This window comes from Periplaneta americana, chromosome 9 (genome assembly GCF_040183065.1).
Source record: "Periplaneta americana isolate PAMFEO1 chromosome 9, P.americana_PAMFEO1_priV1, whole genome shotgun sequence".
NCBI lineage: Eukaryota > Metazoa > Arthropoda > Insecta > Blattodea > Blattidae > Periplaneta > Periplaneta americana.
Window position 1 is genome coordinate 94178685 of NC_091125.1, and position 23552 is coordinate 94202236.

At 36.3% G+C, this 23552-nt stretch overlaps 1 protein-coding gene across 2 annotated transcripts in view; it reads right to left on the reverse strand.

Moving 5' to 3' along the window:
- LOC138706265 (fatty acyl-CoA reductase wat-like) overlaps positions 1-23552 on the reverse strand; it is an 87671-nt gene that overhangs the window by 18624 nt on the left and 45495 nt on the right. The window contains exons 5-8 of one of the 2 annotated variants that reach the window (XR_011333937.1): positions 12912-13107; positions 10924-11169; positions 5528-5641; positions 2157-2293 (exon numbers count right to left, since the gene is read on the reverse strand). Coding sequence is in view for 1 of the 2 variants with exons in the window: in XM_069835349.1 (XP_069691450.1) it covers positions 2036-2293; positions 10924-11169; positions 12912-13107 (700 nt within the window). In the remaining variant the exon portion in view is untranslated. Of the gene's footprint in view, positions 1-2035; positions 2294-5527; positions 5642-10923; positions 11170-12911; positions 13108-23552 lie in introns of those variants that run through there. The other variant, XM_069835349.1, reaches the window with a different exon arrangement.

Here is a 23552-nt window from a genome sequence, read left to right on the forward strand (position 1 = left end):
GGTTATAAGGAGGCCCGAATTAAATAAATCGAAATATCTCGCTTATTATTGATTTTTGTAAAAAATGTTACATAACAAAAGTTCCTTTAAAAATGATTTCCGATAAGTTTTATTCTTCACAAAAGTTTGATAGGACTGATATTTAATGAGATAAATGAGTTTTAAAATTAAAATAACGCCATCTAAGACGGTGCAATGAAATAACAAATGACTTCGTCTATAAGGGGCCTTGGACAACAACAATCGAAAAAGGGGCTTTGGACAGCAACAATCGAAAGCTATTAAACATAGCCTACAGAGAATGTTTCTGTGTTTGTATGAAGTAATATCGGAAGCTAAATTAACCGATTTGTATAATTAATTATTATTTCACCATTGGAAAGTGTAGTTTCTCTAAATGGACATAATCCTATAATATTATTACAGTAACTTCTGAGTAAATCGAGGACAGGTAAGATTAAAATAGCTTCTTATGCACAGAAAATTTTATAGGCTATTTTGTACATTCCTTTTCTGTATTTCTTAAAATAATATTTATGTACACACTCATTTTAATCTCAGGGAATTAACGAACAACGAGAGTGTATTGATTTAGTATGCAGTAATAGTACGTTAGATTAGCAATCCATTATTTATAATTCAAATTTTAACTATGCTCAATTTAATCGTGTTAAAATACATAAAATAGGCTATATATACAATAAATGCAATGCAAAAAAAATGGGTAGTGAGCCAAGCAGATTATGTTGCGCTGTTGTAAAAGTTGTTGCTTCTGAGATTCAAGAGCCCCCACAACAAATTAAAAACTTCCTTATCGGAGTACATCCATTATCAACGCACTTTTTATATAATGTAATATAATATAATATAAATATAATATATACTAATAATAAATATGTAACCGAAAATTTTCTGGTAATTTTCGCTTTTCCAAAAATAATTGGTGTTAACATGTATAATTATTCATCCTGAGACCGAAAATCGCTTTTTTGAAATTTCTGTCTGTCTGTCTCTCTGTCTGTCTGTATGTTTGTTACCTTTTCACGCGATAATGGCTGAACGGATTTCGATGAAAATTGAAATATAAATTCAGTTCGTTGTAATTTAGATTTTAGGGTATATGGCATTCAAAATACTCATTTAACGGGGCCTGAATTAAATCGAAATATCTCGCTTATTATTGCTTTTTTGTGAAAAATGTTACATAACAAAAGTTTCTTTAATATGATTTCCGATGAGTTTTATTCTATCCAAAATTTTCATAGGACTGATAGACTTTTAAAATAACAATACAATACATTTTCACCGCCGCCTCAGATTGTAGCGTTGTTGTTCCTGCAGTAATTCCTATGTGCAAAATATAAAATTTTTGAGTAGGAAGAAAAAACACATTTATTCATTCCATGGCAATGGTACATAGGAGATCGTGAATTCTTACATTTTCGAAAGAAAGAAATATAATTACATATCACTGTTTATGCTGTATCACTATTTAAGTTATTTGAAGGGTTCAGAACCATAGTGGGCCAAGCTCCATTTACTGAAGACGTAGAAAACAATGGTTAAAATTAAGTTATTACCATTATAGCAAGTAATATAAAGTTTACAGATTAAAACTAAATGATATGTCAATCTTCATTAAACTATGGTTGCATGTAATAACAAATAAGAAACATGTTAAAGGAATTGTCATTGCACCAAATGAATGCTCTCTGGACCAAAATGATCGCATTTTAATTATTGAAATACAATTTCAATTAAGTAACATATTAAACGATTTATCCTTCTAACAAACACGAATGTTCCCTGGATCAAACGTCCTATTTTAATTATGTAATTACTTTATATTTATTTCTAACAAGTGCAGGGGAGCGCACGGGTACGGCTAGTCTAATAATAATTCTGTATATGTCAGAATATGAAGAACAAGAATATTTCAAGTGATGTGAAGCGCACTTTTTATGTCTTCTCTTATTCCTGCTAATTTAAATTAAATGCCGATACTTAACATGTTTTTATATTGTCATATACTTGCCTTTTTGCGTGTTCCATTGCTTTCGGCAGATTCTTTGGGTCCTGTTTAAGAAGGAATTGGCGGTAACCTTCAACACTTCTGCAGAAGTATTCATGCCAGTTCAGATCTCCTATATCGAAGTGAAATATGTTCCTGTCTTCGTCACTGATATTAGTCCACATTTTTCTAACATTATCGTTATCAAACTCCCATTCATATTTACTGAAGTTCCCTATTATTTCATTCTGGCAATCCAATTTTTTATACATTTTCATCATCCTGAAACATAAAATAAATTTATATTATTATGTCATGATGCGCTATAATTATTTTCTTGAAATAAATCTTTTTAGCCTTTTTTCCCCTCGTTACCTTTGCATTCCTCTTGTTCTCCTTGCATTTCCTTTCTTTACCTTGAATTCCCTTGTTCTCTTTGCATTCCCCTTATCCTCCTTATATTTCCCTTGTTCTTCTTCCACACTCTTTTGTTCTTCTTGCAATCCCCTTGTCATTCTTGCATTTCCCTTATTTCATTTGTGTTCCCCTTGTCCTCCTTGAATTTTCCTTGTTCTCCTTGTATTTCTCTTTGTCTTCATTGTATTCCCCTTGTCCTCCTTGTATTCTCGTTTTCCTCACCTCGTTCTCTTTGTATTCACATCGTTTCCATTTTACTCCCCTTGTTCATCATCTATTCCCTTTGATCTCCTTGTATATTTTCTCTTCCACGTCAATGAGCTAGATATGACTTGGATTGCACGTAGAAGGATGGAAGGCAGAAAAAGTCGACGTGCACTTAAGGTGCACTTATGACCCCTGATCTTGGTCCATTGTACTTAATTATAATTTGGCAAGAGATGTTCCACCAATTTTTCTGTAGCCATCTCATTCAGAAAGAGATTTATTTTCTTTTTATAAGTGTCGAAAATCTACGACAAGGGACTCTCAGCTTCGCTTTCCTACACAAGAAAGCACCATCGGCCTGGTTTGAATCAGGCAACGTCGGAATTATGCCTAACATGATAACCATTAGAATACCGAAGTTTACCAGCAAGAAGGAATCAACGATAATAATTTATTAGACACTCCATTTAGCTGCAGAAGCAAATCTTTCAATAATAACTCATTAAAAAATGCCGCAGTTTTGTCTCCGATCATATTTTCATATTTCCCTCTCGACTTCAAAGAGACGAAACTGTGGACTAGCAACAAAGTTCCATTCACAACTCTCAAGTATATAGAACTCGTTTCATACTGTTCTGGACGCGGTGTTTAATATGGCATCGTCACCAGAGTTAAGTTGATGGACGTTTTCTATGAAATGAAAACTAAATTTTCCCCCTTTCCTTAAATTTTATCCAATTGCATGAATTTCAAGCTTTTAACTATCCATTTTGGTTCACGTGTTGACAGATAAGACGTCTTTCTTGTGACTGATCTAGAGCTTAGAGTTAGTTTATTAATTTTAGTTCCTAATATTATGAAATGATTAGTTTCTCCTCTATTCTGGCTATGATTAAGCACAGTCAGGTACTTCCATCAGCAATCACTCACAATGTAGAACACAAAGAGCGATGTATAATTAAAACTGAAAGTGATTACCTCCGCGCTCAGAAAGTGCACAGTATGTACAAACATGAACATAAATACATGCGTGGGAGTAAAGATGCATTGAAAAATACAAAATACAAGGTAGAAACTTGGAAAATAAATCAGTAAGTTGAGTCTTACAGCTTCTCTATGCTATAAATAAACATGAAAAGAAACTACTCGTATATTGAAAGAAATTGCTTTAATGCACATTATAATTACACCTCGAATTTTTAGGTTCTAAAATCTTACTTTGGGTTACTACAATAGGCTCTATTCTGATGTAAAAGTAGGTTCTAAAATGACAAATTAAGTTTTTGAAAATTCTAATAATTACATTTATAAATTATCAGCAACTAAAATAAAATAGACCTAATATACAGGGAGATACAAAATCTCTGCGACAAACTCTGAGGGGTGATAAATCTAACAATAAGGAACCCTTTTTGTTAAACAACCTATGTCTTTTGACTCGTCGTTTCGAAGTTACCGTTGGAAATGTTTTTGCGAAGGGATACGCCAATGTATGCGAATGTGTGCACCCCTGTTTGTTTATTTGTTTGTTTGTTTGTTTGTTTGTTTGTTTGTTTGTTTGTTTGTTTGTTTGTTGAGAGGTTTGTAAGAGACGAGAATGTTATTGTTGTTTGTTTACGTTTAATGTTCAATACTTTTTCCTTTCAGTTCAGTCTAATCATCAATTGAGAATGGATATCTACACTTTTCCCGAGTTAGCCGACATGGTAATGTGTTATGAGGAGGCTCATGGAAACGGAAGAAGAGCTCTCCACATGTACCAGCAACAGTTTCTAAACAGATATCATCCTCTTTTGCAGTGTAGGCTTTCACGGCCGGAGTTTACAGGATTCCGTGTTCGTGCGGGAAGGTCTACATTGGTACTACACAGCGGAGCGTCAGGACGAGACTGACAGAACATAATAGGAATTGCCGCCTAGGACAGATCGACAAATCGGCAGTGGCAGCACATGCCTATCAAGAGGGCGATCACAACATTAGATTCAAGGACACGGACATCTTGAGCACGACGACGCACTTCTTCCCCCGTCTACATAGAGAAGCGATCGAAATACATAAACACAACAACAACTTTAATCGCAAGGAAGAAGGCGTAAAGCTAAACAAGTGTTGGTACCCGGTCCTAAACAGAACAGATAAGAAGCCACTACAACAAAAGGACGGAACCCAGAACGGGAGTAGCGAACAAAGCGGCGCGGACCGCAGCGACAACAGGCCTCGGCCCGCGAGCCGCACTATAAATACGCTCGCACAACCAGACACCCTAGTTCAGATAATATTAATAGTCTATTAAACATACGAGGTCACTCAATAAGTCGCAAATTGAAAGGACAGGGACCTCTCAAATTGCAGCTTAGATTTCACGGCGCTTCTTCCGACGGCCTTCACCTGCCTTGTCATCGAACAACAGATGACAGCGTCTTGCCATCCTAACGGCAAACACCAGCCAACTCCTCCTCGCCCCGTTCCGTGATCAATTGATCAATCTCAGCCCCCCTCGCGTATGTGGTACCTAAGAGGTTACGTCCAATTTCGGCTTCCCCTTCAAAATTTTCTAGAGCTCCTTCAGGGGAGCAGCGTAAACCGGAGTGAGACTAGTGGCCAACAGGCTTGGAGCTCACATATTTAGTTTTGTACAGCCCCCAACCCCTTGCAAGGACGCGTTTTGCGTACCTTTTAAATTTTCCTCCCAATTCTCCTTCGATTTTTCGATTTTTCGAGACACAGGATCAGTTGCCTCAGGTACGCCGAGAAGAGTCTTGCGACCTCGGATACCACTCCACTGAAGATGTCTGCCGCAGTTGCAGACGAAACGTCTGGTATAAAACCAACTAATAGACCACGGCCTCTCAGCCCGGAAAATGAATCTACATCTATAGATATCATCCTCACCACACAATGTTTGCTCGACTTCATCAGCGCCTTCGAGACGATGGGTCTCTTCGTTCCCGGCGCATTGGTGGAAGACCGCGTAGACATCCATTCTCAATTGATGATTACACTGAACTGAAAGGAAAAGGTATTGAACTTTAAACGTAAACAAACAACAACAACCCTTCTCTTCTCTTACAAACATCTCAACAAACAGGGGTGCACACATTCGCAAACATTGACGTACGCCCGCGCAAAAACATTTTCAAAGGTAACTTCGCAACGACGCTTCAAAAGACATAGGTTGTTTAATAAAAAGGGTTCATTATTGTTAAATCTATCACCCCTCAGAGTTTGTCGCAGAGATTTGAATCACTCTGTATATTATATTATACAGAGTGAAAGTGAAATAACTCTGCAGCTTTTCAGAACGAATAGCTCATGTTGTATGTAACAAAAACGTGCAATATCATATTGGTAGAAAGTTAATAGTTTTCTCACAAAAAAAAAGTTTTTTTCCCAAATATTTAACACTCCCTTATTCGGTAACTACTGCCAATAGGATCATGATTTTTGTACATATCGATAGAAAATCTAATAAAGAATAATTTATTCGTCTGGTATATTTCTATAGCGTGGATGGTTTGCGTGTAAATTTAATTTAAAACCTAATTTTAAACCACTGAACGTTGAGAAACTGATTGCAACACTGCAGTCATAGAGACAGAGCGCAGTCTTGTCAAGGTCAGTAGTACGAGAGGGCTGTGGCTTGCGTGGCAATATTGTAGTAGCTGTCTCCTATAAAAATAATCTACTACGAACTATAACCACAGTCTAGTATATACAGTCACGAAGCTTAATACTTACTAAATATGCAAACATAGACAGTTGAAATATGCATCCATAGATAGTTGCTCACCACCAGGATCGCTACTATCGCCTCATCACAGACTCTTTCCCTAGCAGACTATAAAATGTATTGTACTTTCGATATAGTGTTCTTTTAAAAAAATTAACACCTTCCTTCCACTATTGAAATATGAAACACATAAGGTTTATATATTATTTTCATAAAATATATATTATATTCTATAAACTCAACTTCCTGGATCTTTCGGAAGAAGGATAACTCTAACCTATTTTTCTTACAGTTTATAGTACTACAAACGTCTCCTTGTCCCATATTATTATTCAAATTATTGTATTTTAGCCATTTACATTTATTACACCGATAACGAACATTTCACACTTTACATAGCTTTTCACAAAAATGCGAAATACGGCACAGTCAATGCTTTTTCGATCTAGACCAGGCCGTAATGTTTGTTCGGGTTTTCTATTTCAGTGTACGGAGCTCAGTGAAATATTATATTACAACTTTATTGCTTATCATTGCTAAGCTTTAATTAGTGTAATGTGTCCATAAGTTCCGTTTACTTCTTGTTGCATAATATGTTGCAGAAATAATTGCAAAACTGTGTTATTTTAATCTGAAGAGAATTTTACATGTTAACATAATCTGTTTGCGTCAACATTTCAAGTTTAGAATGGAAGATATTTTGAGGTTTAATAAAAAAGAATTTATATTGTGATTTCAATTTAGCACATCTACCTTCCTTCATTATAGACAAAACATTTACCATACCACTCCTATAAAATTAGTGTACGTACAATTGTGTTACTTCGTCTCTTAAGTAGTAGATAAATACAATAATTCAATACTCAATTGTAGTATTAAAATACAGACTAATTGAATGTCCGGGTATCATACATGACATTATGCTTAATTACAATGTATGATTGCGAATTTAGGAATATATGTTAAATATAGTAAACATAACCTATAATTTCCATATGAATAGCAAGGCATTGGAGATCACTAAATTTAGACAGAAAGGGACAACTGGTACAGTAAACATAACCTATAATTTCAACATATCTAAATATCCGTGCGGTGCAATTGAAAGTTATTGAATCTAGCATAAATTAATGTACAGTTGTCAAAAAAAAAAGTGGCCGCACTCGTGAACAGCGAATATTTTCAAAGTCCACTTCGGGTCGCGGCGATGTTACACGATGCATGTGCTTGTACAAGCAGTTCCGGAACTATGGAAGTGTTCCATATCTGCGCCTCGTAGACCAGCGGTAGAGTGCTTGTTTAATGATTCAAAGGTCGTGGGTTCGGGCCTTCTTCAAGTTTTCATTTTATTTTTTAATCCTTCTTTAGCGATGTAAATGATATTCAAATTACCATTTATATCCAGTTATCGTTCTTTATGGATATCACGTTATTTATATTTTATTATCGTTCTTTAGAGATATGAATAAAATTCAAGTCATCATTTGTATTCTGTTATCGTTTTATAACGATATGAATAATAATTATTATTGTATCTCCAATGGGGGTTAGCCCTATTTTACATATGTATGTTAGAGCTATAGTTTTATACACAAAAAACATAAGCATAAAGAGAAATGGAAAAGAAAATTAAATTAGCTTACGCGATGTAAACAAAACATAAACAAACCGTAAATTAGGCATTGCGATTGCAAAACAAACATCAGGTATCAATTTGAAACATACAAAAACATTAACAACACACATACGTAACACTTCTATAACACAAATATGCAGCTTTCCGCACCATACATCATAAATTAATACACAATAGTCACACAAACACAATCAAACTATAATTACGACATTGCGACGACATCAAGCATCCCATAACTGACTCACATTACATTACATATCAAGCATCCGTTACAACACATACACTTCAACATAGTAACCACACTTTTAAAAGTTACAAATTTGGCTCCAAGAAGAATAAATAGGACACTGTTACTAATTACTATTCTTCTACAATTTCTTAAATACATCTGTAATAAATCTGTGAAATTCCGATATGAATAATATTCACGTTTTTTTATATTGTTATCGTTCTTTAGCGATTTAAATAATATTCAAGTTATCATTTATATTCTGTTTTCCTTCATTAGCATTATAAAACAATATTCAAGTTATTTATATTGTTATTGTTCTTTCGCAATATAATAATCTGTATTTTATGTAAGTAATTATTATAACACAAATAATCATCTTTCTTTGTAAAATAGGTTATTTTATTTAGATAATTAAATACATATTATATAATATCTTATATTAATTAAACAAACCGATATTTATCATTTATATTCTGTTATCGTTCTTTAGTGAGACTGTATAAATAATATTCAAGATATTTATATTGTAATCGTTCTTTAGCGATATAAATAACATAAATTTAATATTAGGTTTGGAAAAATCCAGTTGCATAATACTGCTATTAGTTTTTCTTTTTGTATTATTACATTATACTATCTTGAACTACAATAAAATGAAAAGGAGTAACGAGGAATTGAACCTGAGACGTTGACATCTAAATTCCAACGTTCGTCCGATGAGCTACGAGGGCAAAAGTGTGGAAACATTTTCGGAAAAATTGGCCCAATTACACTCTAAGATTTTCTGATTATTCGTAGAAGCTAGTCCAGGATGCGGGGGGCAAAGGCTAATTGAGATTTCCCGGTCTCTGATCGGGTCAAACATCCTGATAGAATTAATATTTAACCCTTGCCATGACTTTCGGTGAAGTCCGGTGGGCCCAATTAGTCAAATCCACTTTCCTCATCTCCACGCTAGGGCCCCCTGGAATTTAATAAGATGCAAAAGAGATAGTGGTGTACGGAAAGCAACGGGATGTTACCGCATTTAGGCCTATCCTTCCCAAGAAAAACTGCAAACATGAACAAAGGAAGCTTTTAATAGAAGAAGAAGGATCTTCTGCGGACCTCTGGAAAAAGAACTAAGGAAGAGACTAGTGAAGTGGTTTGTGTGGAGTGTGGCATTGTATGGGGAAAGAACATGGACATTACGACGAAATGAAGAGAAGCGAATTGAAGCATTTGAAATGTGGATGTGGAGAAGAACGGTGCGTGTGAAGTGGACAGACAGAATAAGAAATGAAATTGTGTTTGAAAAAGTGAGTGAAGAAAGAATGATGCTGAAAATGATTAGAAAGAGAAAAAGGAATTGGTTGGGTCTCTGGTTGAAAAGAATAATAGACGACATTAGGATATGTGGATCGTATGCGGAGACTAAGAGGAAGGCAGAAAATAGGAAAGATTGGAGATTGCTGGGTTTGCAATGAAAGACCTGACCATGGACAGAACACTTATGTATGTATGTTCAGAATGCCTGGAATATCGTGTCTAAGAACAGTCGCTATTTGCAAAGACTAGTCATTTCCATGCCCACTCGACTGCAAGATGATCGAGATAAGAGGAAGATAGACTAAATATTGAATTGTGACTTTTTGTTTTGTTTTTTGAACGCTTAATTGTTTGAATGTTTTAAGGCCGACGCCAGTAAATTTGTTTTGTTTATGCCACGAAAGATATTTTTATTGAGAATAAAATCTTTTTTCTTTCCATTTGCAGCCACAATATCATAATGATAAAGTCATGGCATAATATATTAATGAACCTGATGTTAATTACTAAAATAATCGTAAAAGAGAAAGGAGCCATTATGTATAGTTTGTCTCTCTCACAAACAGAACAAAAAAGAACATAAAAAGCACGAGGTTGTAGTCGAACGCAGGACCTCATGAATAAGAGGCCTGAACGTTACCATTATGCTATCGAATAACACACAGTATAGTTCAATTATAACTGTAGATATCAGGCAACGTGGTCCAATAACATGTAACATCGCCTGTCTCCGAATTGTAGCGAAGATACCCGAAGGGAACTTTGTTTCAGGAGAGCGGCCACTTTTTCTTTTGACAGCTGCACAAGAATTTCGCAATATTTAATCGAAATAAAGACAGGTATTACACATACGAACAACGTAATTTTCACGCCAGAAATCATATTACACCTTAACTCGAAAGTGAATTATGTCTGAAGTGTCTCATAATCATTGCTTTAAATTTTATTAATGGAATTACACTACATTTCAGAGAAACATATGTTACTGTTTATGCATTCCAACTAATTTATATGGTTGAAACGCCGCCCTTCGTGATCGGGTTAAGCGAGTTACATGGTCTGCCTTACGGCCTGTATTAGATCACGATGGCTGTGGCACAGTCTATTGTTCCTAGTACTCATAGCGCTCCAAGCGGCTAGCAACTATCACGAGATTTGCAAAAAAAGAATCCCAAGCTTCGTGACTGTATATAGTAGACTGTGCTATAAACTTGGGATATTTACAAGTGTTACAACGTTCTTACGTTAAATGTTAAATTTAATTATTTCGTCATATGTATATTGATCAATTTTTACCCTGTTAATGACACTTTTATATTATATTATTATCCCTGTATTTTAAATAGAGTAAAGCAGCACTTTATTAATATCACGTAACTTACTTGGTTTCCTGTCCTTTGCAGAACAATAAGATATCCATTAGAAGAGCTGGCAGAGTGTGCAGAAAGAATGCAAAGAACTTGTAATAAGAAAGCTTTAAACATTCCACATTGAAAGGCATCCACATGACATCATCGAACGGACACTTCGAGAAGTGCTTGAGGACGTAGCTGCTAGCCTGTTTCCAGATTACTGGATTATCGCAAGTAGACACAGAGTTGTACACAGAAATTTCTTCTCTTCCAGGCCTGAAATCACAATCAGAGGCAAAAATTTTCTGTGAACCCTGATATGAAAACAATAAGTCTTAACGTCGTCGTCCTCCTCCTCCTCCTCATCACCATCACCATCATTATTTATTGCATTAAGCTATCGGATCTGTTTCGACAGAAGCCATCTTCCCATCGAGGTCGAGGCCTTCCAATGTCTCCTATTCCTAAACTTCGACCCATAATGTCTGACAGGAGAAGTAAATACTGTCGGCAGAAGAGGAGAGAAGTATAATTACTTTTCAACTAATGCCAGAGGTCTAAATTCACGTTCGACTTTATAGAAGTTGGGCGGTCTGACGCATTCTACTCCAGCCAAACTTCAAGACAAGCATTGAATGAGACAATATTACTTCTCCCAGCTCTCTTAACTCTCAGATGCATTCTTTGTGCTTCAAGGACCCTTACTTGCTGTGTTCCAGTGTATAACGGCCAGTTTTCATAATGAATAATGTAAATATACTAACTCCTAAATTGATTACTTAACATATTTTCAATTGCAATTATTATAATTCTGTAAGTGTCAAATGACCTTAATATTCTATTCAAATATATTCCTTTCTCTATTTCGATAACAATTACAGTTGGGTTAACTTTGCAAACCAATTCGTATAGATATTCTAAATTTAGGTTAAATAAATTATAAATTAAACTTTAAATTACAAAAATATTAATTAATTTCTCCGAAACTAAGGCATATACGTAATGACACACTGCATACACCGTTTGATTTATCACTAGACAGTGGATGCTGGATGACTTATCGTTGAATGTAAGTGCACATTTACTATATGTTACATTTTTTTCATTCAGACCATTGGCTCAACAGGTTTTAAACGTAAACAGACGACGTCAACATGCTACTGTATCTCCGTACAGTCAGAAGGAAAAGAAAAATAACATACTGTAGTACATATCTTGCAAAGTTCAGTCCTCGTCATCATTGATGCAATTACCAGCGTTGCAGTAAACGACGATATATTCTCGTAAGTTGTCGAAGTTGAATCCGTTTTCGCCTATCGCTTAAACAGTTTTGTATCGAGAGAATTTCTGAAGAAAACCTCTAAAATGGGGATCACTCAATTTCTTTAGAGGAATATTTGTACTGAGCATCATATTGCACGTGTCGTTAGACCCTCACAACTAAATGATGATGATGATGATGATGATGATGATATAGATAGTTCCTCAGATTTCATTTCAACGCATTTCCTGTGCGATGCACTGTTGCAATGTTTCTCTATAGCCTGAGTTGTTCTGGTTTTTATTTCAATTTTACATACATTACACACGATATTGTCTTCGTTAATACATAAAATGTCACTCTCATACTTCTTAATTGCATTTCTTACCTCTGAGCGAATTTAACGTTTTGCTATTATGAATGGATCAGCACAACATATTCAACGCGTACTAAATACTTTAGCAGGATAACACAACTGCACACATTGCGTTGCAATGTTACTATGAACTTCGTTTTGTACGCTGCTGTACTCGCCAGGTACACAAAAGACGGACGGCGCTGCACTTGCCATATACTCTGATACAAAACAACTTCACTTTTCCGTAAGTCATCCCGCATCCACTGTCTATTTATCATTGTCCGTTACGTATAAGGTGGAATTTAAAAAAAAAAAAATCTAAAAAGTTACTTAGAAAAAATCGCCAGTTTTGTAGAATTTTGCTAGGGTTTGTCAGAACATAACATTATTGCCACTTACTTTCCTCTCTGACATACATCCCAGGCCGATGCTATGATTGCGTTAACTGACATATCGCAAGGAACAAAGGATGCTTTAGCAGTGCTGTCGTTTATGGATACACGTTGAAATCCCATACCAATGCGAACAAATGCTATTGTGGGACCAGATGGTTTATCTATCCATCCGGGTAATGGCTCCTGCGCTGTACAATGGACTGTAAAAAGAAGATTAATAGTTAGCAAGTAAAAGACGATCTCAGTGTTCAGTTGAAAATATTTTCCCGTTGACAATTAATTTCTTACAGCTATACCACGTAGCATTGTAGACCTACTACTGTACTCCAACCAGAAGAAAGTCTCTGCGGAATGAGACAAAGCGGGGTAATGCTGTGAATGAATGTTGATGTCATAAGATGTCATAAGGTCACACATGTGGGTACTCGTATCTCTATTGGCTAGCTCTCACAGCACAAACAATAACATTGCTACACACATATTTATACTACCCTAGTTACAAAATTAGATCACTGTTAATCTCTTAAGGTGCTATTCATAGACATTTCGCTAGCCCACGCTACGAGCGTGCTAAACTAGCCCCGGCTATCGACTGGTTACTTGTACAGGATTCATATCATATCGCTAACACTGGTTTATGAATACGAAAAACGTTAGTTCGCTGAGCATCCACCGGAAGTCCTCACAAAGAATGTCTATGAATACGGCCCCTGGTCTTTTAATCCCTCCATACAGGAAATAACATATGCAGGAGAGCGCATGGTTTTTAAACTGACGTTATAACGATAATATTATCTATCTACTTCGCTCCAATAGATGACGCAATAGTAAGCACATTCCTTTCACGGTTGATCTCCTGGTTGGAGAACAGTATGCAGAATGGAACGGAACCTATTACATTAATTGACAGAGATAATAGATGAAGTCAATGCAATCAAGTTTTGTCAAATAAGTTTTTTGATACGTCCAGTAGTTTTGAGAACATAACGTCTCATCAGATACGTTTCGTTCAAATTAATGTACATACATAACACTTAACACATTACCCAACATTTGCTGTAAACTTGATGTTAAATAAGTTTCATGGTATTAAATTTAAAGTTAACGAAGTTATAGCGTAAAAATCGAAAAATTTGCATAATTAATTCTTTGAATACCGGTACTTTATGTTTTGATTTACAGTAATTTGATTAAAATGTATCTGAGGAGACGTTTTTGTTCACTTTCTCTTCTCGCAAGTCTTGCGGAGTGGATGATTGGAGTTATACTCACCCCCACTGCGGAGCAATGACCTCAAGGAGCACTGCTACTCTTTGCAGCGTTGCAACACGTTACATTTCGTATTCTCAAAACTATTGGACGTATCAAAAAACTTATTCGACTAAACTTGTTCGTATTGGCTTTATCTATTAACTCTGTGCATTAATGTAAATACGTTCCTTTCAGTCTGTATATCCTTACAATGATAGGTCTAACCTTTTCAAACTCACAACCGTTGCCAATAATGTAAGAGTGCAATTCGCATGCGCAATGCTCGCCAGGCGCATTATACACAGAAATCCAAGTTCCCCATTTCGTCACAATGAACTGTGGATGAAAAGGATATTCAGGAGGGGTGGTTCTCCTGTAAAAAAACATTCTTCACACTAAAATTGTATTAAACTTGTCTGTTTCAGAGGGGGGAAAATATTCTTCTTCTCTTCTATAATTGTTTGTAACGAGTCATTTAAATACACTAGTGTCCAACAGTTAAGTATAATTAAATATTTTGTTCCCAACTCATCAGAATGGCACCAAACTTGTACAAATGAATCACACAGGATCTGGTATGCAACAGAGTAACACATATCAGCAAATTTTGTTTTAATGTGGCATAGGAACACATTTTACACAATTATGGTACAAAATCTATCACTTCCACAACAATGATGGTGCAGAGCATTAATATTGGGTGTGGTTACCCCTCATGGCTAACAGGCGTCGCAGCGCCGTGGCATGCCCTCTATCAGGTGGTTCAAGAGCTCTGCAGGCAGCTGTTCCCATTCCTGACGAAGAGCATTGCGGATGGTTGAAAGTGTCCTCCATGGAGGCTGGTGGGGTGCAACTCGTCTTCCTAATGCATTCCAGGCATGCACTATAGAGTTCAGATCCGGGGACATCGCTGGCCAGTCCATGCGCTGGATATCTTCCCCCTCAAGATACTCGTCCACCAGGTTGGCTCTATGCGGACATGCATTGTCGTCCATAAAGATGAAGTGTGGACCAACTGCATCTCTGAAAAGTCGCACATGTCGTTCCAATACCTCGTCTCTGTACCTCTGAGCATTTACAGTATCAGCTGCGAAGATGTGCAGATCTGTACGTCCATTGAACATTATACCTGCCCGCACGAGTACGCCACCACCACAAAATGGGCGTTTTTCCACGATTTTTGTGGGACGAAACCTGGTTTCACGTTCACTCCAGATTATTGTGCGACGGGAATCTTTGGCCAAACTGAATCTGGACTCGTCGGTAAACAGCACGTTTCTCCATTCATCCAAGGTCGAATGTTGATGTTGCCGACTCCAGTGTAAACGGTTCCTTATGTGTACTCGAGTGAGCTGGACACACACAGCTGGTCGTCTGGCACAGAGACCGCCTGCCCTGAGCCTCCGGTATACAGTTTGCCTGGAAATCGAACGCCTGAGGTAGCTGCAAGCTCAGAAGACAGTTGTCTTGCAGGCATCGTCCTATTACGTCGTGCTGTTAAGGTCAAATATCGGTCCTCTTGCGGCGTTGCGACCCATGGGTGACCTTGTACAGGCATACGACGAACATCTCCTGTGTCTTCGAACCGTCGCCAAAGCCTGGAAATGACACTTTGTGACACATTCAGGGCTCGAGAGACTTCGGTCTGTCTGACCTGCTTCCAGACGTCCGATTATACTACCCTTCAAAACAGGGTCCAGTTGGCGTCTCTGTGGCATGTTGGTGCTGTCCTGTTTACACTGTGATAAGAAACTACCCTCTGTTCACAATGAGAGAACAAGAACGAATGAGTCGCACTGGGTTTGTTTGCTTACCTTCTAAACACGTGTTTATTCGGAGGGGAGGCGGAGGTTGAGGTACCCCCTCCCTATGCACAGAGCACAAGTACGATGCGACACACACTGTGATAGTTTTTTATAGCGATTGCTCACCGTTTTCCCTTTCATTTCTCTGTTTTACGAATTATGCTTAACTTTTGGACACTAGTGTACATTAAGGCCCTATACTATAAATATCGCTCATTAGATATTATCATCTTTGATCTAAGATCGGAGAATGAACCGACACACTTTCTGTTATTTCATACTAACTTCGTTCAAGTGATCTATGTTCAGAGCTGATCTAAGTTCACAAGAAATGCGTTTAACAACACTACCAATTACCTGAGATTACAGTTTCTTGATCACGGCGGTATTTATTTCATTATAAAGGAATTAATCAAAACAAATATAAAAGAAGCGTACCTCGAATTTTTCAAAACTGGAAAAGGATGCACTTATTGAAATAGGTTTGGGGAAATATAAAAAAAGTAATCGAAAGCAAGAAAACAAATAAGGAGACGTCTTTAAACATAAACGATGCTTGCAAAGATGTCGCCGTTTATTTCAATTCAGGATACATAAGCACTAATCTCGAAGAAGAAAAAAATGCGAAATTGTGTTATGAGAACCTAAAGAAAAGAATAATAAAAGCATTTCTTTAATTTATTTGTTTAAATAGAAATGTAAGCCTGCTTCGATAAACGGTTATACAATAAGAATTTCGAAGTTGAGTTTCAACGGAGACCAATTCACTCCTGATTTAAGATCAAATGGTTTAGACATTCGGGCCAGTGAATCACATTATAGAACGTCATTTCTGAAGCTCCAGTCGCCTTCAAATATGGTGCTGTAACACGAAAACTAGAACACCACCGACATCGTCAAGTCAAAGAATACTTATCTCATATGTACACTGGCATTCAAAGATATCTGACCTACGATTTTATGATCGTGTAAGCGGGCTTTCCAACCACAAGATAAGTCGGAACCAAAGATATAAAAAAATTGACAAACTTTGAAAGAGTTCCGCTAGTTGTCAATAAGTGGTACCATTATTGGGGTGGTTAAAAGTGTGTCAGGGAAAATTATGATGTAGATTAAGCACAAATTATTCTCATAATAGAAAATATCAGCGGTTTCCAGCTACACCCAGTGTTGTTTTACAATCTGTAGAGTGGCATTAAAAATTGAATTCTATAATGCGGGTATATTTATGTACAATTGGCAACACTGACTATTATCTTCGCGTCCACACCTGTGGAGTAACGGTCAGCGCATCTGGCTGCGAAACCAGGTGGCCCGGGTTCGAATCCTGGTCGGGGCAAGTTACCTGGTTGAGGTTTTTCCGGGGTTTTCCCTCAACCCAGTACGAGCAAATGCTGGGTAACTTTCGGTGCTGGACCCCGGACTCATTTCACCGGCATTATCACCTTCATATCATTCAGACGCTAAATAACCTAGATGTTGATACAGCGTCGTAAAATAGCCCAATACAAAAAAATATTATCTTCGCACATCTATTCGTAGAAGTAATGACTAAATAAGTCACAATTACACCAACAAATTATCGATTACTATCGATTATTGGTATCCTACAATCAAAACTCAGCTCAGACTCCTCGCGCCGCGCATGCTATACCCCTCTTACCCCCCTGCAGTAGGCGGGTTCTTTAATAAGCGGCTACTGGTATAGCTATAACGGCTACGGTTGCGGACATGTACACTCAAAGAGCAGCTGTAACAATAACCAATTAAGTGAATATAACATTACAAGATGTCTCTTTCTAAGTCACAATCGGTATCTATCGTCACTGGAACTGCCCTCATATTTAAATTTTAAATATTTAAATTAAATTAAATTAATGTTTAATATAAAACGCTATGTGACTCCCTGACTCTGTAGCAATAACACGTGTTCAGTTCAGCACAAGAAGATAATAGGCCTACGTGCGCATGCGCATAGTGTCGGTGGTGTGATTGAAGACGGGGAGCATGCTAGGAAAGGGAGCATACGTCATCTGCTCGAGACAGTCACGCCCGCTGGTTTCCTGCGCGCTGAGTTTTGTTTGTTGGATGCCTATAGTAGGGTCAGATATCTTTGAAAGTCAGTGTACTATTCGACACAATGAACATCCGTAACAGTGACAATTGGAACGTTATCCAACTACCCCATAGATTCTGGGGCAGTCTATGTTGAATCATTGTAAAGGCACTCCAATGTTGTATCTAACAATCCTAAAGCACTGCAGACCGCTTTGTTAGCAATTGTTACCGCTGAATATTCTATAAATGTCTGCTAGCAAACGACCTGCTAGACGCACATTCGATAAGAGTGATAACGTAAAGTATTGTGATAAAGAATTTTCGAAACCTCTTGGTCCGCTAAACGGTTAACGCTACGTTGACATAAATGATGAAAGAGCCAGTCAGTGTCATTCATATCAAGTTATTTCTATAGTGGACGTGAATTAAGTTTACCGTAGGCCTAATTCTGTGTTAAAATAGCATCTCGTTTGAGTTTACCACTGCGGATGATATACATACACTTAGAACAGCTCAAGATGGGTAAAGGTTGAAGTACAAGAAGGTTCAGGAAAGAATTTTTCGTTGAGATTCTAACAGATGAAAGTTGAGTCGTGAGTACTCCGCGAAGCGAAAACGCTCCTTTGTTTAACTCTCCGTACCTCGGAAAACAGTAAAGATATTGAATAGCGACCATTTTAAAAGTGAGTTAAAGATTTTCATTTAGAATTTTTTTCTATCCTTTCCTTAGACACTGAGCTATAAATTTAAAAAATTACAGCGCGATTGATTGACTATCATAGGAGCTACGACATGATAAATGTTTAACAGAGCGGGAAATATGGTATAACAGAGCCTTACATTAAAGAAATACGTGTACCGATGCCTTACGATTCTTTCCGAAGTTTTACGAACTTGAACATATGTCACCAAATACGTCACTACAGACTATGTAGCGTTAACCGTTTAACGGCGTAAGAGGATGCGAAAACTCTGTATAGAAAAAGGGAAAGATATTATTTCTGTTTAATGCAAACCGTGTAGAGGCCATGCTTCAAGTAAATAAAGACACAGGTTGTAGAATACGAAAATAAGGACAATTATGTGCAGGGAATTATTTCTCTAAAGTCACAAAATACTGTAGGAAAGCAACAAGTAAAATATTTTTAAATGGAATGGATAAGTGCAAGAATCGGCAAATTTTTCAGATCTATTATTTTCTCCACACAGAAATGCGTAATTTACAAAAACTACTGCAATCCCGTAAATAGAATCTTGGTTTACAAATTGTAAGGAAACAGGAAAAACAAGAAAATCAATGTCAATTCGAACAAAATAAGGATGAAGGACACTACTTGAGACAACGTGCCAATATCGTTGTTAGCTGGCAGTTATCTCCTTTTCATGAGCAGAAATAAAAGTGAAGAACAAAAACCGGGGGTTACTTAGATGAAACAGGTTTCATATACGTTGCATCATTCACAAGAGCTGGTAAAGCGTAAACATATTGGAGGTTTACACAAGTAGAAATATAGGTCAGAGACTGTTAATGAGCCATGCAGGTGGAGAAATGGGTTTCATAATAAATGCATGTTGTATGCATGATGGCGCCAAATCAATTAAGTGGATAACTACACAAGTAATTCCATTATTCTCCTCTGGCCTTCACAATCGTGTTTGGAAACTATTCTTACCACAAAAAAGACGAAAATAAAAGTTCCGAAAAACTTATTTTTAAAAGCGACATTCAAGATTTGTTCAGAATAAACAACATTACATAATCTGTTTACGTTATGATGAAACTGAAACTGTTCGAGCTCGTGAAACAAAACAAGCCACCTGCGGAATTCTCTACAAACCATGTATTGCGTCACAAAGGTTTCATTTCTATAAGACTGCATTCTGCATTCTCTTATTCTCTTATTTCAAATTCTGCGCACCGCTACCCCAAGTTACTTGCCTTCTCGTTTTCAAGATTTATCCGCATATCATCAGCTAAGTACCAGGTCTCATCATAACAATTTACTCATTATACCTTACCACAAGACATTTCTATATTCTTCATCCTATACAGTTTCAATTGCTATAAACTGGAACTCGCTTCCGAGTGATGTGAGAGGTTGTTGGACAATAACTTCATTTAGGTCTGCTTAACAGATTAATTGCTGATTAATATTTTGTTACTTATAATGAAATTAACATCTGCCCATTCCTATCATTACCGTTAATTTCTCTAAATAGAGTACAAAACCTCTAATCCCAAAGTCTCACTGCAGTAATATTATTTTGTGCGAGATCGTGCGTATTTGCTTGGTTTCCGCACAAAACCAATCCGCGGTAAGTCTAAAATTCCACATTCAGTATTCCCAACCTAACACACATAACAATTTCCCTCTTCTTACCGCTTAAGTGACATATTGATTTTACTGCTTTAGGCTTTTAAAATTTTATTTTTAGAGACGTTCAATATAGTAATAATTATAAATTGGAAACTTACCACTGCAATTTCACCTAAATTGCACTGTTAATTATTGTTTTTAAATATTTGCAAAAATTAAGTAAACTCTACAACTCCACTAAAGTTACTGCATTCGTGATGCAAGTAACAATTAAGGAAGCCGTTTGTTTTAAGTTCGCATTTATAGACTGGGGGGGGGGGGGAAAGACAGACGTATATCACGGCCTGCTGGAGTATAGTAAACACAGAAAACATTTTAAAGCAACAATGTTGAAGATAGATATTTTTGTTTTGCAAATTTGCCGTCATTGAACAGAAATCAAGATGGAAATTCCATTGCAACTAATTAGAAATTCCTCTTTCAGGTATGTAATAAACGATCTCCGCACAAAATAATGTACGATACACGAGCGGTATGTTTTCTTTCAATTCTCGGAAATTAAAAAAGCTCCACTACGTTTCGCTTTTTCCAACTTTTCCTCGAACATGAAAACTTCAACATACCGCTCTTGTAACGCATATTACTATTCATTATATCAATATATTTTAGTTTTATATTTTGCTCCCTATAAAATAGTTCTAGTAAACTTCTATTAAATTAATTCTCATCATTTAACCAACTAGCATCTCAACTTAATTATAATTCTTTACATATTGCATATAGACTGAATTCAATTACTTTAGCTCAAAAATTAAGTTATTACTTTTTGGTATAGGTTGTATCTTGAATTAAATAAACATGTACTAGTTATTAAAACTTAACTGAAGAGTATTACTGGAGAATCTTTAGTGTATTGTAAATATTCATAATTTAAATATGTATGTTACTAACTGGGTAGTCGTATCGACTTCCGTGGCTACACTTGATGGTCATATTGGCTCCCTGGTCTGAAACGTTCTTACTTGAACGGTCGGTATCGGCTCCAGGGTGTGGAGCGGTATTCTTCCCTGAATGGCTCTTGTGTAGTCTGTTGTGAATCTGACTTCCCTCCTGAAATGTGGGATAATTTTTGGTAATGCAGGAGACCGGACTACAAACTGCTGCGAATCGTTTCATGCAAAATTCAACCAGGAATTTAATGCAGCCCATCCTAATATATGTAATCATTTCATGATAGTATTGAAGGAAATTCAAGAAGACATACATAAAGCTTCAAAGCAATAACGACAGAAGGAAATCAAAGAAACGGAACACAGTTGACACAATTATTGAGGCAGCTGTAAATATCTTCCAACAAGAGATCACTAGGCTGGAGTACATGAAAAAAAAGAGCTACAAATTTTCCAAGTCAATATTTATAACATGGACGAAACGTAGGCTACTTTTTGTTAACATTATATTTATAACTTAGACCAGTAGTGTCAGAGTTGTAAGCTCCAAAACCGGTTGTGGAGCTAGAGAGTGCAGTCGGAGCGTGAACTTGCTTATGTCTGTGGAAACACCGGAGCACGCAACGAGTCTAGTGGAGCGCTCCGCTCCGTTTAATCTCTGTCTGACAACGCTGACTTAGACGAAACATTCTTGCGTTAACAAAATTTTTAACCATGCCAATACTTTAGGCCTAAGCCTGTTGAATGCGAAGTAGGAGCCGATACGACAGACTTCCGTAACGCAGCGGAAGTCGAAACGACCGACCTTAGAGATTACTGCGGGAGCCTAAACGACCAGCCCCAATCAGCAACCAAAAGTCAAAACAGGTTATTGGGAGTCGAAACGATCTCACCCGTTACTAAGGTTGGTTGAGTGGAAGAGAAGGCTTTATGGCCTTAACTCTGCCAGAGAAAATAAAACATTCTAAAAACATTCTATACAATCCAGATTTCAACCCGATTATGTATTTGGAAATAGTGTAAGGATACATTTTAAAAAATATGGGCACGTTATCTGTAATTATTTTAAAAGGAATGTCACACGAAACATTAAAAAAAACAACAGTACAAGATGGGAAACAAAACTATTGTTTAAAATTGCAGACAAATATTCGATAAAAGATTGTTTAATAGAAGACTGGCGAGGGCTAATTATTCTGTTGCCAATGACAGTAACAATGATTTAGTCATCCCCAGTTCACAATCAGATTCGGCACTATGATCATGACTGAGGAAGTTTAATTAGAAGAAATGTGGCCAATATCAAATAATAATAATAATAATAATAATAATAATAATAATAATAATAATAATAATAATAATAATAATAATAATAATAATAATAATCATAATAATAATAACAATAATAATAATAATAATAATAAGTTAATAATTATAAGTTAATAATTATAATAAGTTAATAATAATACTAATTATTATTATTATTATTATTATTATTATTAGAAATGGAGAGATAGAGTAAGAGAAATAAGTAGAGAGATTGACAAAGAGAGAGAAATACTAATTATTACCTATTATTATTATTATGATTATTATTATTATTATGATTATTATTATGATTATTATTATTATTATTATTATTATTACTCTCTTTCTCTATCTCTCCATTTCTTTTTATTTCTCTTTCTCTCTCTTCATCTCTCTCTATAGCTCTCTATTTACTTATTCATTTATTCACTTATTCACTTATTCATTCATTCATTCATTCATTCATTCGTTCATTCATTCATTCATTCATTCATTCATTCATTTATTTACCTATTTAAATGAAAAGTAGGATGATGTTCTGTGTTTAGAAATGGAAAGTGTGATTTGGTGTTGTGAGCGAGAATCTACTTCGTGATATGAGGACAAATGTTGAAAAGAGAAGCTAAGTAGCTAGGGTTATAGTTCTGAAGAATAATGAAGAGTAACGTGAGAGAGTGAATAGTTCTTTGAGACGGATCCAGGGTAGCATATTTAGTGAATGCGAGATACGGTCAGATCTACGGACGTTGCAAATAAATCGAACATTTGCATTATGAACACGCTGTAGTCTGTCTATCAGTCTCATGTTAAGATCAGTGTAGAGAGTGTCACAGTAAACAAAATGAGGCATCAAGAGCGACTGTACTAAATTCTTCTTGAGAACCAACGTAAGGAAATTTCGGATTCTTATTAATGTGTGAATTTTCATAAAAAAATATTTTTCATGTGTCTGCGT